Below are 18,463 nucleotides of genomic sequence, written 5' to 3'. Positions count from 1 at the left end.
CAGTATAAGGAAACACTCGACTAAAGTTCAATGTGAAGATAATTAAACTTTCCAACTCTTCTCCACCCCAGCCACAGCCCCACATTTTCCTTTATCTCCCCCAGTGGCCTTACTTCTTTTTGTACTAACATGATGTTATCATCTGAGAGGTGCAGACAACAATGTCCTCATCTGTAGCTCAAAATTATCCTCCTCTTTATCTTTCACTTTGTCTCAGAGGAAGAGGTTTTGATCAATCCCTCCCCATCACTACTTTCTTTCTTTCTTTCTTTTTTTTTTTTTAAGACAGAGTCTCACTCTGTCACCCAGGCTGGAGTGCAGTGGCACGATCTCAGCTCACTGCAACCTCTGCCACCCAGGTTCAAGTGATTCTCCTGCCTCAGCCTCCTGAGTAGCTGGGATTACAGGCACGTGCCACTATGCCTGGCTAATTTTATATATTTAGTAGAGACGGGGTTTCACCATGCTGACCAGGCTGGTCTGGAACTCCTGACCTCATGATCCGCCTGCCTCAGCCTTCCAAAGAACTGGGATTACAGGTGTGAGCCACCGTGCCTGGCCCATCACTACTTTTAACTTCACTTATTCCAGCTTAGCAGCTAGATTCATGAAAATAAGTCGTACAGGCCTAATTTCTTAGAGCTTTCTCCCAGAATCCATCCCATCTGCCAAGGGCAAATATAGCTGGGGACAGCTCCCCCGTCCCCCCCCAAACACCTTCCCCTTCAAGATCTTGAACAATCTACCACCTCAATCTACTGGCTTATCTCGCAATCTAATTTTCTGAGCTCATAGTCACTACATCTTAGGGTTTCCATTTCGTAACTGCACGATAGGAATCATATGAAGATTAAAGGCAATAATAACTTGAGAAGATCTAAACCTGTGACTGTTACATAGTTCAACAGAAGGCGTTCTGTTCTTTAATGATCTGGATACCAAAGTAATTACTGGGCCCAGAGAAAGCCATCCTCTCCCATGTGTCCAAAACTATGCTTATCGACCTTTCTTCCTAGATGGGAGGCTTCTTGAAGATGGAATCCTATCCCTAATCACCCTGAATCACCCAAAGCACTTAGCTTTGAGCCCTGTACACAACAAGGGCTTAATAAATGTTTGTCGTTGAATTTCAAAAATTCTCTCTACTTACTAGAAAGCAAGCACTCTGGCTTTGGACTTTATTGGCAATACAACTCCTACAGACTTGAGGGGGAACCACATACTCAAATACTGCCTGCACGGAGCCAAGCGGTGAGGTGAAAAGTTGAGTCAGGTCCAGCAGAATCCCACTTTAAGCTGTATTTCACTTTCAGCATGACTTGAGGTTACACAAACACTTTTTTTTGGGATCACGAAACATAATACTGTCAAGACTGAAACAGGGTTCAGTCTTCCTAATATTTGAACAGCAGGACACAAAAAGACGTAGTAAAAGTACGTAAGTAAAAGCTTCTTGGCTTGGAGCAGTTCCATTTCCTACAGAAGATGATCTCCACCCAGAAAGAAAACCCAGAGGCCCAGGCTGGGAAGGGTCTATACAAATTAAGTAGCTGTCTTAGGTCTGTGGGATAAACCCACTCCCAGCCCACAATCCTACTCCACAGATCTCTACTGGACAAAAGGACACATTGGACAATAAATACAGTTCCAGCAAACAAGAAAAACTATACCCTAAGCACAGAGAAGAGATCTAAGTTACAATGTGCAGAACATTTGTTTTCAATTCCGTTTCTCCAATTCTTTGAATTTTATAAATTACTCTTTTTTTGGAAAATGAATGAATGCAATCAATAAATACTTATTGGATTCCTGCTATGTGTTAAATTCCAAAAATATGAAGATGAATATACATAAGACAGTCTTTTACCCTCCAGGAGTTTATAGGCCAATGAGTTAGAGAGCCAGGTAAACAGATGAACACAATACAGCATATTAAGGATTATGATGGAGGGAAGCAAGGGTGTTGAGGAAGCACAGAGAATGTGGCATTTAACCCAGACTGAAGGGGAGTGGGAAGCAGGCCTTAGAAGGCTTCTCCTAAAGGTTGTCTATTTGATCTTAGCTTTGAAGGATAAGGAGGAGTTAACCAGGCAGTGAATGCTAGGATGCTATAGGCAAAGGGAATAGTGTGTGCAAAGGCACAGGAGAAAGAGAGTACAGCACATCCGGGAGCTGCAGGAAGCTCAGTATATTTAAGGCGGAGTAGTCAAAGAGGCTGGAGAGGAGAGGACTAGATATTGAAAAGCCTCTTGGGACATGTTAAAAGTTCAGATCTCATTCTTTTGGCTCTAGGAATCATTGTCAAGGTGAAAGCAGGAAAGCAACACGTTGGAAAGACCTGCATTAAGATCATGTTGGAGGTCAGGTGCAGTGGCTCACGCCTAAAATCCCAGCACTTTGGGAGGCCGAGGTGGGTGGATCATCTGAGGTCAGGATTTCGAGACCAGCCTGGATAACATGGTGCAACCCCCTCTCTACAAAAGTACAAAAATTAGGTGGGCATGATGGTGGGTGCCTATAATCCCAGCTACTCAGGAGGCTGAGGCGGAAGAATCACTTGAACCTGGGAGGCGGAGGTTTCAGTGAGCCAAGATGGTGCCATTGCACTCCAGCCTGGGCAAGACAGTGAGACTCTGTCTCAGATTAAAAAAAAAAAACAAAACATGTTGGTAACTAAAATGGAGGTGGAGTCAAAAAGCATGCAGTGAGCCTGGAGATAGGGATTACAGAGTCTAGTAGAGGATGAGTCCTGAACAACACCTTTACAGTAAAGATAAAGAAGAAGAGATGGATTTTGAAATGTTGAGGACAGGACTGCAGCTGGTAGAGGTGATATGTTTGCGGTGGGTATGTGTGTGAGGAAGGCAATGTTTTTCTTTCTAGTTCTGTTTTCAACTCTAAAAATCTTTGCACTTATTCCCATAAAAACTCTTAAAATTATGATAACTATGCTAGGAAAGAAATATATGTAACTCTGCTTTTCTATGCCTGTGACATTGTCTTGGGGGAGTGATTGCCCCCCATGCCAGTGGCATGTAATACTGTATAGTGTTGTACCACCATCACTTTTATCTAATTCCAAGACATTTCATTACCCCAAAATAAAACTCCATAAACTTTAAGCAGTCACGTCCCATTCCCTTCTCTCCCCAGGCCCTGGTAACCATCAATCTGCTTTCTGTTTCTATGGATTTATCTATGGGGAAGTGATTCTGACCTCCTCCTGAGTCAAAAGGAGTAAACTGTTCTGTGATCCCAGGGTGGAATATGATCTAATTTACCCAAGCACTGTGGACAATGCAGCCCCTTCCTTCAAGAGCAAGAGTACACATAAACAAGACAACTCTAAGCTGTAAGAACCCCATTCACCGTGATGAAGAGATAAAAAAAAAAAAAAAACAAACAAACTAGAAAAAGAAAAAAAGAGGGGGAAAAAAAGAGTGGTTGAGACTATGAATGAACATGTGAAATCTGACACATTCTAGCTGGATGTAGATGCAATATGCTGATGGGAGTTTTCTATAGGACAAACAGAATCTGCTCTCAAAGTTCTTACAATTTCTAGGGCTATCTTTGGCCAAGAGTTGGCACACTCAAAGAGGAAGATGCTTCTGATGTCTTACTGCCAGCGTTTACACTCCGGAAATGCCAGCCTTTACACTCCGGAAATGTCAGCCTTCCAGGGAGCACACACAGTCCAGCCCTGCTGGGGTGCTGCCTGCCTAGAGGTCACCAAGAACCAAGTACACCAGAAGTAAGAAGTCTGGCAGGTAGCCAGGTTCCTCCTTTCATTGCTAGGAATGGCTGAATCAGCAAATTTTGAGGGTCATTTTGTTAAGGGCAGATTATGACAATAAAATTATCCTTTAAATGTTCCTAGGGTCCCTGAGTGTAAGTGAACTCCTTGAAAATAGGAATCCCATCCTTATATAACACATTGAGCTAAAATGCTAGCAAAGGGTAGATAACTATAAAAGCAGAAGAATTTTAGAATCTTAGAACCTCAAGAAAACTGAGCATCACCTATTCTGGCATTTCTTAAAGTGTAGTCCTCAAACCATCTGTTTCAGAATCACCTGGGAGCTTCCTGATATAGCAGATTCCTGGGCCCATCTAAGACCTACTGAGAATCTGGAATCTGCATTTTAGCAAACACTACAGTTATTTGTTACGCAGAGTACAGTTAAAAGAGCCATTAGTGGACAATCTGTGGAGATGAACAGATGGGCTCAAATCCTAGATCTGCCATTGCATGGCTGTGTGTCTTAGACAATCTACACTGGGCACAACATTACCTTTCTTGAACCACCCTTCTCTTCTCTCTTTGGTACCCATATTGAACGTTTAATAACCTTCCATCTTAGTGTTAGGCCAAGGCTTTGATACGTGATGCTTTAAATGCTGTGTCATATTTCCCCTTCTAGACTGAGCTAGCTACTCAAGGGCATGGATTGTGTTGAGTCATCCCTGTTCTCAGAGTTCAAAAATTGTAGCTCTTAATAGAGCTCCACCATGTGAGTGTAAAGACCATGGCTGTTGCTCCTTTTGCATGCATTCCCATGTGCTTTGGCCCTGGGATTTCCTTTTAGCTTTCTGGTCTACCATACTGAACAATCTCATGGATTAAGGAAGGAATAACTCTTTGGAGGAGAAAGCCTTGGGACCTGGCTCACCCTCATGCCCTAAGTACAGTAAGTGTTATCTAAAGAAAAGCCATCTTTGGCAGCCTTTTTTTTTTTTTTTAACTAGATGGGATCATCCAACTGCAATCATTATTTTTTGACTTCAATAAAGGGCTTTCAGTGGCTTTTGGCACTGGGAATTTGTGAGCATTTCTGTTGAGTGACTTCCTAGTATATCTGAGAGGGAAAATGATGAGGTGGAAAAGAGTGTGACACTGGAAATCAGACAGCAGAATATAGTCCCAAAATTTCTACTGGTGTGTGATCCAAGCTGTCACACTTGTCTTGAATTTATACAAGATTAAAAGGTTTTATAGTTGCAGATGATGGGTCTGCCCTGTATTTGTGTGCAAATGTTATTTTTAAAACCCACCGGCCGGCCGCGGTGGCTCACACCTGTAATCCCAGCACTTTGGGAGGCCGAGGTGGGTGGATCACTTGAGGTGGGGAGTTCCAGATCAGCCTGACCAACGTGGAGAAACCCTTTCTCTACTAAAAATACGAAAATTAGCCGGGCATGATTGCACGTGCCTGTAATCCCAGCTACTTGGGAGGCTGAGGCAGGAGAATCACTTGAACCTGGGAGATGGAGGTTGTGGTGAGCTGAGATCGCGCCACTGCACTCCAGCCTGGGCAACAAGAGTGAAACTCCATCTCAAAAAAAAAAAAAAAAAGAAAGAAATTCCACCTACCTGTGGTTCCTATAAGGCTTACATGGAATATATGTGAAAACACTTTGTAGCTATGAAGAACTACTCATTCATTCATTCAGTTATTTATTTTGAGACAAAGTCTCGTTCTGTCACTCAGGCTGGAGTACAGTGCACGATCTCCACTCACTGCAGCCTCCACCTCCCCAGTCCAAGCATTCTTGTGCCTCAGCCTCTGAGTAGCTGGGATTACAGGTGTGCACCACCGCACCTGGCCAATTTTTGTATTTTTTTAGTAGAGACGGGATGTTGGCTGGCCTGGTCTTGAACTTCTGAAGTCAAGTGATCCACCCACCTCGGCCTCCTAAAGCGCTGGGATTACAGGTGTAAGCCACTACGCATCCAGCCTTATGAAGGACTATTCAAATCATCACTGCTACTGAGGAATGTGAAGGAAATTAGTCCCACAAAACGAACAAAGAGGGTTTAGAGGTGCAAAGAAAGTTGAGAGCAATTTTGCGGAGCATGCTGCTGTGTCCCTGTGGTCGCAGCTAGTCAGGAAGTTGAAGTGGGAGGACGGCTTGAGCCCAAGAGTTTAAGGCCAGCCTGGGCAACATAGCAAGACCCGCCCCCGCCCTTTAAAGAAAGTTGTGGGCAATACTGATGGAGAACAGGAATCTATGCCAAGGAACCTTCCAGGAAAATATTCATAGGCTATTAGGGAGGGTGTCTGGTAAGGAGTACCCAGGGGACTGACAGCTCTGTCTATGGGGTGCCAAATGCAGTAGGAGCTGGAGCTTAGGAACATAGTACCCAAAGATGACCAAGGCTCAACAAAGGCAGGGGACCCCATTCCCAGAAACCATCCAATTTTGAAGCTGAAAGGGAGAATGAGGCTACTATTCATTGAGGTCACCTCTCCCCATTATCCCACAAGTTTCGTTGTTCTGCATTTCTAGGGTCACAAAACATATCATGTTCTCACCCATCGCCATGTCTTTGTGGTATTCCTTCTGCGTGGAATTCCCTTCCTTATCTTTTGTATCTTACAGCAAATGACCATTCATCTTTAAAGAATTACCCACTCTAAAAATTCTTTCTAGTCTTCTAGCACCCCAAGAAGAATTAATCACCCCTTCTCTTGTAACCCCACTGTCCTCAGTAGTGTATCCCATCCCAGCAGCTGTGCCCTTCTATCATACTTGTCTGTTTACATGTCTATTCCTACTAGATCATTCTCAAGCCATTAGCAAGCTACAAAATCAACAAACTAGGTGGTCACCACCAGCATTTTTGAAGGTTAATAGAAAATATTAGAATTTCTCACACAGTAAGGGCAAGTCTTATTTTGTGAAATATGTGTTTTAGTTATGTGTGGGTGCCTCTATTGGGTTATGATATAAAGTGTATTTCTTATTATAGATGGTGGTCAAGTCTTGGAAAGCTACTGTACTAGATAAGCTCTTTAAGGACCAACTCCTTTTAGCTCTGAATCTTTAAACAAAGCATAGTACTTAATGCACAATTCACAATCAATATGTTACATGTGCCAAGCATGATGCATCTTTAATTCTCTGAATCCTCAATCCAAAAATCATGTTAGGTATTATCATCTCAACCTCATGGGATTGGAAAAGGTGGCTGAGAGGTGAAGTGACTTGCCCTGACAGCCTACCTAGCAAGTGGCAGGAATACAACTTCCCTCTCTGAACCTCTACTTCGTTAGCTCATCCATCTTAGCAGGGGAACAAGAAAGGAAGTTTTAGAAGTACAGTTGATCCTTGAATAACATGAGCTTGAACTGCATGGGTCCACTTAAACACAAATTTTCTTCTGCTCCTGCCAACCCTGAGACAGCAAGACCAACCCCTCCTCTTCTTCCTCCTCGTGAGCCTACTCAACATGGAAACAACCAGCATGAAGACTTTTATGGTGATCACTTCCACCTAATGTATAGTAAATATATTTCCTCTTCCTTATAATTTTCTTGATAACATTTTCTTTTCTCTAGCTTACTTTATTGTAAGAATACTGTATATAATACATAAAACATACAAAATATGTGTTAATTGACTGTTTATGTTATCAGTAAGGCTTCCAATCAACAGTAGGTTGTTAGTAGTTTTAAGTTTTGAGGGAGTCAAAAGTTCTATTTGGACTTTTTATTGTGCTGGAGGTCAGAACCTCTAGTCCTCATGTTGTTCAAGGTCAACTGTATTTTGAACAGTTGTAGAGTACTACAAAGATAGTGTCATTATCTATTAGCGGCCAAAGTTTATTTCTTTGCTTCCTTCTCTCTCCCACATCCATGTTTCTGCCTGCCTAAGAGTGGGGGCCAGCAGTGGCAAGATCACATTACCTCAAGGTCACATTACTGGGCAAAGAGCTAGACTTTTGCAGGGCCAGAAGAGGTTTGGGAGCTCATTTCATCCATTCCCCTGTGCCCAGGCAGCACTGGAGTAAATCAGAAGGGAATAGATGGGACTCTCTCCTGTTAGAGAAGGAAGAAGGCCTTGCAAATTCATGGCCAAGCATGCTTGGAATTTACTGTTTAGCCCTTTAGATGGAATCAAGAAACTGGGGATTTGGTTCCTACTCTGCTACTATGTGTCCTTGGGCGTGTCCTGGCCTCTCCCTGCACTGCAGTTTCCTTTTGCAGGGGTTGTCATCGCTGAACTCTTCTTCACACTGGCATTCTTGCTGGTGTCTTTTCCCAAGGTCATCTCACTGGGGCAGAGACAAAGAATGCCCTCGCCCTTCCCTACATCTGGAGGAAGATAGCAGCACACAAAAGAGCAATGGCAAGCGGAGCCACACCCCCGGGAAGAGGAAAACCAGGAAAGACTCTGCTGCGTATTTACGAAATCCATGAGCAGCTGCTTCCTCTGCTGAACCCACAGCAATGGCAGCCGGGCCCTCCCCTGACCCCTCCCAGGGGCCCCTAATTTGCCATCTGTTAGAGGGTCAGGGAGGAGGTGACCAGATATGCAAGTTGTCACCAGACAGGAAATGAACCGATGTCTGTTCCTTCGTCCTAGTCCCTGGGTGAGTCCAACTGTAAAGTTCACATCTTTGGTAGGGGTGACTTAGTGAGTGTGTAGGCGGGAGGGGGCTGGGAGAGTCAATATGAGCCTGTGTTTTTTTTTTTTTTATTCATCTGTCTGTTTATGTGTGTCTGTGGTTCTGAGTACGATTGGGTCTGCCCATGCACCTCATGGTCTATCTGGGCTGTGGCTCTCTCCTTTGTCCTGTGTACCTCTGTCCAGATCTCTGAAGGTGTGCAGGCAGGCCTGTCCGACCCTAAGTGCTTGTGTCTTTGTGCTGAGTTCATGACACTGTATAGGTTTTCTGTCTGTGCTGGCTTCCATTGTCTTCCTTTTCTGGAAAGCATTCAATTAGTAAGCAGTGGAGGAGGAAACCAGACTTCCATTTGACATGTGATTTTTGTCTAGACAAGTCTGCCTGCTGTGACAGGATCTACCCTCAACAGTCCCAAGTAAAAGTTCTCGGCTGTCATGCCTGTTGCCTAAGGCTCTGCAGTTATGGAACCAGCATTCTAGGGTTAATGCACTGTACCTCAGTCAGTTACTACAAAGTCAGCTGTGCCATAGAATGTCTGTGCACAAAGGTCATGGAGCTACAAGGCCTCCAGCTTCAATTCACAGGTGAGGAAACTAGGCCCAGAAGGGAAGTGTGTGGCCTGAAGCCACAAGCTAATTCATCATTCACCATTTACCCAATGCTGATGAAGCACCTATTGTGTCAGCTGCTGTACTACACACTGAGAATAAATAATCAGAAGGTTAAGCCATGGATTCTGCTATTAAGGCACCCACAATCTAGCTGAAGAGACAGACAAATGAGCAGGCCGTGAGTAGATGAGGCCTAAAGCCATGGCAGGAAGAAAGTGCAAAAGGCCATGGGGGACTGGAAGGAAGTGAGACAATACTGTCTCCAGGGACTGGGGAAGTTGTGGAAAGCTGAACAATGTCCCCCAAAGATGCCCACATCCTAAGTCCCAGAAGCAATGAATGAAGCTACATGATAAAGTGAGATTAAGTTAAGATCTTGAGATGGAGAGATCATCCTGGGTTATCGAGGTGGTCCCAGCATCTGTAAAAGAGGGAGGCAAAAGGACAAAAGTCACAGAAGAAGGTGTGACAATGGATGCAAAGGCCAGAGAAAGTATATGTGTGTGTGAGAGAGAGTGGGAGAAGTGAAGATTCTATGCTGCTAGCTTTGAAAGTGGAGAACGGGACCACGAGTCAAGGAACTCAGGTAGCTCCAGAAAGCTAGAAGAAGCAAGAAAACAGATCTCCCCTTAGATCCTCTAGATGGAATGTGTTCCACCTTGATTTTAGCTCAGTGAGACCCTTTTCCAACTCCCAACTTCCAGAACTGTAAGAAAATAAACTTGCATTCTTTTAAGCCACTAAATTTGTGGTAATTTGTTACAGCAGCCAGAGGCAACTAATATAGAAGGTTTCATCAGAGATGAGGTGCCACTGGGACTGTGTTCCATCAAAGGGGACAGCTATCTAATATAGAAACTCAGGTGTTGGAAAATATTGAAATGTTTGACATGCCGGGAGGTGAAGTGGTGGAGAGATGAGAGGAGGCCTGCCGAAGCCTGGGTCTTGGAGTGCCAGCTCTGTGTCAGGCTGTCTGGGGTCAACTCCAGCTTTGCTACCTTCTCACTGAGTGCATGGGCTCTCAGCAAATGTCAGCAAAGATTACAACTCAATTAACAGGGAGTCCGTAGAGGCTTGGCTCAGGAGGTTATCTGGCAGACTGGAAAATGGATTCTGCATTTCTTGGCACCTCAAGTGGTGGCCTTTGTGCCATACGTGCTGCTTTTCTATCGATCCTCTTAACCTCAGGTGATGTCTCTGTGTTTCAAAAACCATTCAATACAGCCATAGTCGTGAGTAAGAAGAGAACTTGGTCCTTCCTGGGATTCCCTGGGGCAGCGGCCCTGATTCGTGGGGAAAAGTTCTGTCATGTGGCACAAGTAGAGCAGCGGCCACAGACTCCTGCCTGGCACGTGACAGCTACATTGCACAACCCTGATAAAGCTGCAAAACCCATGAGGCAGGTGCCCGTCATCCTACTCACAGTTCCCTCTCCCAGGCACCTGGTGTCTTTATCACATGGTCTCCGGTTCCCCACACCTCCTCACAGATCTACCTATCTCTGCTCAATCCAGGGTCCTGAGCTTTGCTTCTGTCTCCCTTACAATCAAACCCAGGACAACAGAATCCTGGGAGCTTACGACTGGAAAAGATACTACCTTCTTTCCTCCCAGCTGAACATTTCCAAACTTTTATTCTGAGTAGCCACAGCTTCCAGGCACTTCCCTGTCCTGGCCTCTCAGACGGCTTCAATGAAATGAATCTCTCAGTGCTGCGATTCCAAGCCATTCTGGACCATGAGGTCCCACTGAGCACAAGGCTGGGTGTCAGGCATTTGGAGAAAAATGATAAGTAAGATTGAGTCCCTGTTCTTGCATGTTCACAGGTGAGTGAGTTAAAGGCAGGGAAAGAGATTTATCACCCCTTTCCAAACCATCTTTACATTGTAAATCAGGCTTTCAAACTCAAAGCAATAACTGGATCCACCCAAAGGGTTAGGAAGGACTCTGCGACACAATTAAATGATACTCTTTAAGCAGCTAACTATGGAGCTTCTGTTTCGGGTTAACTGCAGGGCCTTCAGCTTCAGGGACCCCCTCTCCTTGCAGAGTGCAGAGGGCATAGCTTTGAGTCCATGAGAATCGTGGTGCAGCTGTCTATTAGCTCTCTGACCCTGGATGACTTAAGTTACCTCTCTGAGCTAGTTACTTCTGTAAAATGTCTGTAGTACAACGGCTTAATGTGACTAAAAGAAGACAGTGGGCAGCTGGGCACAGTGGCTCACACCTGTAAACCCAGCAATTTGGGAAGCTGAGGCTGGCGGATCACCTGGGGTCAGGAGTTCAAGACCAGCCTGGCCAACACAGTGAAACCCCATCTCTACAAAAATACAAAAATTAGCCAGGCATGATGGTGGGTGCCTGTAATCCCAGCTACTTGGGAGGCTGTGGCAGAAGAATCTTCAACCTGGGAGGCAGAGGTTGCAGTGAGCCGAGATCGTGCCATTGCACTACAGCCTGGGTGACAGAGCGAGACTCTCAAAAAAAAAAAAAAAAAGGAAGACAATGGTTAAAGTATCAGAATGGTACCAGCAGAGAGTAGGTGCTTTGTAAACGCTAGGATCAAATTCCTATACTGTGCTACAGTCAGCGAGAGCCAAACAGGACACAAGTCAGAACCCTCATTTCACTTCTTGGAAATAAGCCATAGTCCTCCTGAACACTCTGTCTAATTGCTTATGGCCCATGTTTTAGGATATAAAAGAGAGGAAGGCTAGTAAGGATCCCCCAACCTTTTAATTTTTTTAATTGGGGGTGCAGGGGACTCCAATTAGGGCAGTGGCGCCAAGAAGGAACCACAACAGCAGGCCCCCGCGGGCTGTCCTCCTGCTGAGAGCAAAGCTCAGAAGGGCACAGTCAGCAAAGGGTTACCCTTCAGTGCAAACACCCATCCCCCACTGTCACCTCACATTAAAGGGCCAGGTACCAGAGAACAAGCCGGTCAGTGACAGCTGCTCTCATTAACGGTTTGCTCCCCCAGTTTCTCTCCCTTCTGGCCCTTACTCTTAAAAAACAAAAAAGAAAAAGAAAGCAAGGGAGAAAGCCATTAAAACAGCCAGTCCAGTTGGCTGGGATTCCCATGTCAAAGGCTGCAGGCAGTTCACACACTGCTTTCTTCGTGGTGCCCACTCCGATTGCTGCAACTCCTTCTCCCTCTTCTTGACTCCTGCACATGGAGTCAGGTGCTTCCCTGCCTGCTGAAGCCCCCTACACATGTCACTATGACAGCCCCCATGGCACTGAGCTCTGTGCTTGGCCTGGCTGTGAGAGGAGCAAGAATGGGATTTCCTTGGGAGGGCTGAGCCTTATTCATTCCTATACCTTCAAGAAATACTCCCTACAGTGTTCTCAAGAAGGTTAGATCAACTCATTGATTCTGGCTTTCTGCTTGTTAGGCACACATTTGCTTAGTCTGAGCTAGAATCCCCGAGAGGCCTTGATAAGACAGGGAGAGTAACATATATGTTACACATGGTCCCTGCCCCCAAGAACTTACAGCCTAAGGAAGACACCCATCGACAATTTCAATCCAGAGTGTTAAGTGCTGTTACAGAGGAGCCGGGGAGAGGCTGCATAGGGAGACATGTGCCTGCAACAAGGCTCAGACACCAGGAAAGGATAAGAAGCTAGTTTAGATCTCTCTATTGTTCATAATTCTTACTGTGAATGAGCAAGGATAATACTAACAACAATACAACCTACATGTGTGGTGCTTAAATATCCAGCCATTATTGTATTCTGAGATTCCTGCTGGGCTGGGGTGAGCTCCCCTCAGTAGGGCCCAGGAAGTCACAATATCAAAGTAGGTGCTCAGTCATGTTTGCTGAATAAGCCCCTCAAAACTCTTAGCAGGCAGGAAAAGCAGCGCGTACAGATGGAGGCTCAGAGAAGGGCAATGCCTTCTCCCACCTTCACCGGGAGTCAGAGATGAAGTATGTGAAAAGGTAACCCGTTCATTTGGGGCGAATCAGTATGTGGTCCATCCCAGGTTATCCCTAGGAAGTCTGTGACTCGATGTACAAGGCCCTCAGGCTGAGAGAGGGCTCAGCCTTCAGATAACCTCCTCTTCTCCAATGAACACTGAGTTTAGGGTCTGTCTGAGTCACTCTCAAGGTCACAGAGGGAAGAGGAGGCATTTTCCAAGAAGCTGAGAAGTCCCGTTGCGTACTGTGTCCACCAAAACAGCATGTGAGCACTCGAGTCAGGAGACTTAGATCTTGCTACTAGGTCAACAGACTTAGCATGACACTAAGCATGACCTGCTGACACACGACCTTGGGTAAGTTTCTTCCCTAAATTTCCTCATCTATAACATGAGCAAGTTGGACAATATCTCAGCTCCCTTCCAATTGCAACATTCTACGAGCCCAAACCCTCTGTATTTACAGAGAAGATTTACAGACCCTGTCAGATCAAAACTCACAGGCTGGGAAGAAGCAGGAATTATTCTCATTTTACTGAAGGAGTCCTAAGGCCTAAGGCCAGGTGACTCTTCAGGCACCAAGCAGAAAACAGGAACCAGGGCTCTCTAGCTTTAGTCACTGAACTGGAAACATTTAACAAGCAACAGTCCAGGGCTCCACTTGCATACTGAGGACAAGATGCTACTTACTATGCAGCAGGCCACCAGGGCTCCTTGAGCAAATCCTGCCAGCACATCACTGGGATGGTGCTTGTGGTCTGATACGCGGGACAGTCCCGTGTAGAAGGCCATCATGATCAAGGTGAACTGCAGGAGGGGCCGGAGCAGGCGGGCTCCTCGCCAAGTGAAGCGGGCCTGCAGGTATAGCTGGAGAAAGGAGACAAAAGGAACAGACATTAAGTGACTCCCCACTCACATGCACTATAACCCCAGGTGACACACACTACATTTCTACGAACAGGGACCATCTGGACCTTGGGTGGCATGTTGTAGATAAAGCAATTTGAACGTGACCTCAAGCCAGTTATTTAAATGCTGAGCCTGGCTAGGCGCTGTGGCTCACGCCTGTAATCCCAGCACTTTGTGGGGCTGAGATGGGCAGATCACCTGAGGTCAGGAGTTTGAGACCACTCTGGCCAACATAGTGAAACCTCATCTGTAATGAAAATACAAAAATTATCCAGGTGTGGTGGCGTGTGCCTATAGTCCCAGCTACTCAGGAGGCTGAGGCAGGAAAATCACTTGAACCCAGGAGGAGGAGGTTGCAGTGAGCCAAGATCGCACCACTGCACTTCGGTCTGGGCAACAGAGTGAGACTCTGCCTCAAAAAAATAAATAAGTAAGTAAGTAAGTAAATAAGTAAATAAATGCTGAGTCTTAGTTCTCTCACTAAAAAAATAGGAAAAATAGATTTATCTAGGGAGATAAACTAGGGAAAGCTGAGCAATATAATATATGTAAATGGCCTTAGCACACTGCCACATAGTAGGAACGTAATAAATGATAGTTTCCTTTTATCTTCCTCTTGACTGAAACTAATAATTAAAGAGCAGTAACCAGGGCTTGTAAAGGTTTCTTTTTTTACAATTGATGACAACTTACTTAACACATTTGTGTATTTCCCTGGGAATTATGGCTATATAATCCCTACACTACCTGGTGTCAGCATGGAAATTAAATATGCAATGATAAGAGGAAGTTATTATATCCCCAGTGAGATGCTTCTGCTTCAGAAGAAAGCAACTCTATCAAGAACACATTTCTAAGTCACCACTTGGAACTATGGATATTGAATGAGAATATAAGGAAACAATAAACCAACGAGACAATGCCAGGGAATTTTCAAATAGAAGTTGACAGACACTAGACAGGGTGGAGTAGAAGAGTAACCTGAAGAAAAATGGAAGATTAAAAAAAAAACCACCTCTAGCTGAAGCAAAGTAGTTGAAATGACGTCAACTGGGCATTGTCCCCTCAGAGTTATCTTGCTGCAGTTTCCGTTCTAACCTCTGGGCACAACCTATTCCCAGGTTCCTGTGGGAACTTGGGAAATGAGGGGGAAGAGGCAAGTGGACAAGAGGAACTTCCGACTACAAATCAAAGCATTTGGAGAGGCAGGAGAAGGGAAGAGAGCAGAGGGGAGGAGGCTGATGGCCTAAAGATAGACCTGCGGCAGTGCTGAAGACATGAGTTTGTCCTTCCTGGGACAGATGGACACCTTCCGTCGGTGTCAAGAAAAGAGCAAGCCAGTGGCCAGTCTTGACAAGACAGAAGAGTGGAAGATCCCAGAATCATTCTTAGCCATAAGTGTCTAGGACTGAATCCTCAACTACGTGGAACACTATTTCAAATAAGCAGACATGGAAGATAGCAGACTACTTTATAATCATTTTGAAATTATATAAATGTATTATTGGAAAAACTTCAGAGGAAAAAATAAGAATACTGACAAAAAAGATCGCACTGAGGCCGTTGCCTGCTAAACAAGGGATAAAAACAATGGTTTTCTCATATATAAATAATAACCAGTTAAAAATGTAAAAGAAGATAGCATAGAGCCTTTATGGAATAAAGGAGGTAACGGACAATTTGAAGAGACAGAGAGTGGGAATTTTACTTAGAACACTCAACTTTTAAATTCAGAAGTTGATATGTAAATACTATTAGATTGCCATGGACATCCTAAAAAGATCTGGAGAAAAAAATATTCTAAAGATAATCTAAAAGACCAAATCTGCGGTACTAGGCAAAATAAATAAATAAATAAATATGTTAAATTAAATTTTAAAAAAAGAAAGAAGCTAGGCAGTATGAAAAGTGCCAAAGACAAAGAAAAATGAGGATTTATAAATCCTGACATATAGAGCAGACAGTTGAGGGATACAAGAAAATAAATAAGTGTACTAATGTGTTTTATAGGAGCTATGAAAGAAGTTAGAGGCTGGAATCAGTTACTATTTGGAAGGGATACTTGACCTGAATCCTAAAGGTGAATGAGTATTTGCTGGGTTTAAGGGGGCAGGAGTAGGGGATATATATTCCAGGCAGAGGGGTGGCTCAGAGGCCTGCCATCGAAGTTCCCCAAAACTTCAAATAGTTCAGTACAGCTGGAGAAGAGGGTGTTGGGGAAGGGGGGTGAGCAGTGGTGAGAAATAGGGCTGCAGGGACAAGGAGGGCCTAGTTCACGAAGGGCTTTCAGTGTCAAACTAAACAACCCAGATCTTATTTTGGAGGCTGGTCTTTCCCAAACCATATTCCACTGAATATTAAGGGTTTCTTCAAAAAAGATACGTGAATGTTCTATATTAAATCCTTATTTTTGTCAATTATCTTGCTTATAAGATTACTAAAGGCTCTGAGAAGTCCTGAAGGAAAGAATACTTATTTGACCTTTAATCACTATTTTCAGAGAACATCTACCTATTTGAATCACAATTGGAAAATATTACTGTAAGCAATGGTGAAAAATTAAATGATTTCATGCAAAGCACTGAGTACCACACTCTCAGTGCTTTTCAAGAGCTCTAGGCAAGACTGGGTCACTATAGGCAATACCAAAGTCAGTGAATTGGAGCTATAGGCCAAAGACTACTCCCTTAATGACCTATCAGTGGATGAAAAGATGCTTCCTTTTGGAAATGGGGATGAAGACAGTGTTAGTCTAGCTCCAATTCAACACAAGTCTTCAGGACAATGGCAAATTCAAGAACAAGGAATCATCCACTTGCAGTGTACTCAGTATGTTTGCCTTCCCTCAGCTATTCTTGGCAGTGGACAAAGGTGGGGTGCATAACAGACAGAGCACAGATTTTAATCAGGAAAACCTCCCTGAGCCTCCGTTTTCTCACATATAAAATAAGTGTAGCAACCACTTTCTTAGAGGCTGTGGTCCAGTTTAGTTGATGTCGTAGATCAAGAGGATGGCATGAAATACTACTCAATAAATAGGTGATTTTATTCTTTAATCACATTTCTTAATTTGGAGCGACAAGATTTTCTAACTTCCCTTGCTGAAAAATCTGTAGGTCCTCGGAAAATGCTTATTATGAGTCCTTCAACCATTCCCCCTGCCCCTGCATGCAGGCTTAGATCACAGGCCTTGGAAACCAAGGGTGGGGCAGAGGAAGGGTGTGTTTCCCAACCGGACAAAGCCCACATCTCCCCTTCCCCTGATTCAGATACTTAAGGTTGGAGCTTAATACAAGAAAAAAATAAATACACCAGAAGAATTTGAGAAGAGAGGAAGAGACCAGTCATCAGAATAGCTCCAGAAAGGAAGGGAGTGCTTATGAATGAGAAAGGAGTAGGGAGCCCAGGGAAAAGAACACCTTTGGGAAGCAGTCAGTCAGACATCACAGTAAGCAGATGAGAGCTTGTTCGGCAGGGGATTTTGGGGAAAGCAGTGCAATAGTAAAGTGCATTTTGGGGTACAATAGCCCTGATTCCAGTCCTGGCTCTGTCACTTACTAAGTGGGTGGTCAGTTTACTTCTATAAGCCTCAGTCTCCTTATCTGTAAAATAGGTAGAACAGTAGTATCTCCTTCTCTGGGTTGCCAGGATCAAAGGAGATGATATGGAAAGGAACCTGTCCGGCACAGGACGGGCACTCCGGATACTTTTCAGAAATCCAGGTTACCTTTCTGCCCTGGTGAATGACATTTACTCAATGACTGTTGCAATTTCACCAAAACAAGTAAGTTTTGGTGAAACTTAAAGAAGAGTCGAGAATGAGATTGCACAATGACTTTCCATCCAGTGGCTACATCTGATATGAGAAACAAGCTGGTAGCAACAGGCTTTGAGATTGATGAAAGGATACAATGACCTTTTCCATCCCACTCCAATTTCACTGCTGACAAATGGATCGGATTTTGCCAGTGTAGAACCCAGTTCACACGAGCCACTCCAGGCCACAGGTTTGGGCCTCACTAGGATCAGTGAGTACATTCTGGAGCCTGGGGACAAGTAACTCTGGAGGCTCCATTTATTCCCACTCCACAGGAGACAGGTACAACTTATTCAAGAAAGGAAGTCAAACCCTGCTGATAGATGATGTCATCCCCCTATTCTGGACCAAAACACACTTTCCCAGATCAGAATACCCACAGGGGCTTTAGTAAAGTCCTAGGTGCCCTGAACGGGTAAGTAGAGCTGGACAAAACCTGAAAGCCTAATCATCTTGACCTCTTCTAGTCTACTGCTGACATTCTGGCTTATCTGCATTCACTTCCCCATCTGCATGAAGGCCTCTGGGCTAGAGAATCCGCCCTCTGAAACTACTTCCCAAGCACCACAATGACACAGCAGAAAGTGATTTGCAGCCACTGCAACTAGATTGGAACCTTTTCTCTGCTACATACAGCTTGTCTATAATCTTAAAGGCCTTTTCTTGTATTAAGATTTCGCTTTCTGTTGCTAAAAAAAAAAAAAAACAAAACAAAACAAAAAAAAAAACTGCTGATTGTGGATATGAGAAAAAGAAAGGTGTATGTCTGTTTCTCATACCACAAAATGATGT

The 18,463-nt window shown here is 44.3% G+C and overlaps 1 protein-coding gene across 1 annotated transcript in view; it reads right to left on the bottom strand.

Moving 5' to 3' along the window:
- Nucleotides 1–18,463, bottom strand: part of PLPP3 (phospholipid phosphatase 3) — an 85,415-nt gene that overhangs the window by 3,609 nt on the left and 63,343 nt on the right. Inside the window, exon 5 of the mRNA XM_002810774.6 lies at nt 13,636–13,812. Coding sequence (XP_002810820.3) covers nt 13,636–13,812 — 177 coding nt within the window. The remainder of the gene's footprint in view (nt 1–13,635; nt 13,813–18,463) is intronic.

Source organism: Pongo abelii, chromosome 1 (genome assembly GCF_028885655.2).
Source record: "Pongo abelii isolate AG06213 chromosome 1, NHGRI_mPonAbe1-v2.0_pri, whole genome shotgun sequence".
Classification (NCBI taxonomy): Eukaryota; Metazoa; Chordata; class Mammalia; order Primates; family Hominidae; genus Pongo; species Pongo abelii.
The sequence above is the reverse complement of the archived record's forward strand: the minus strand, read 5'-3'. Positions and strand labels throughout refer to the sequence as shown.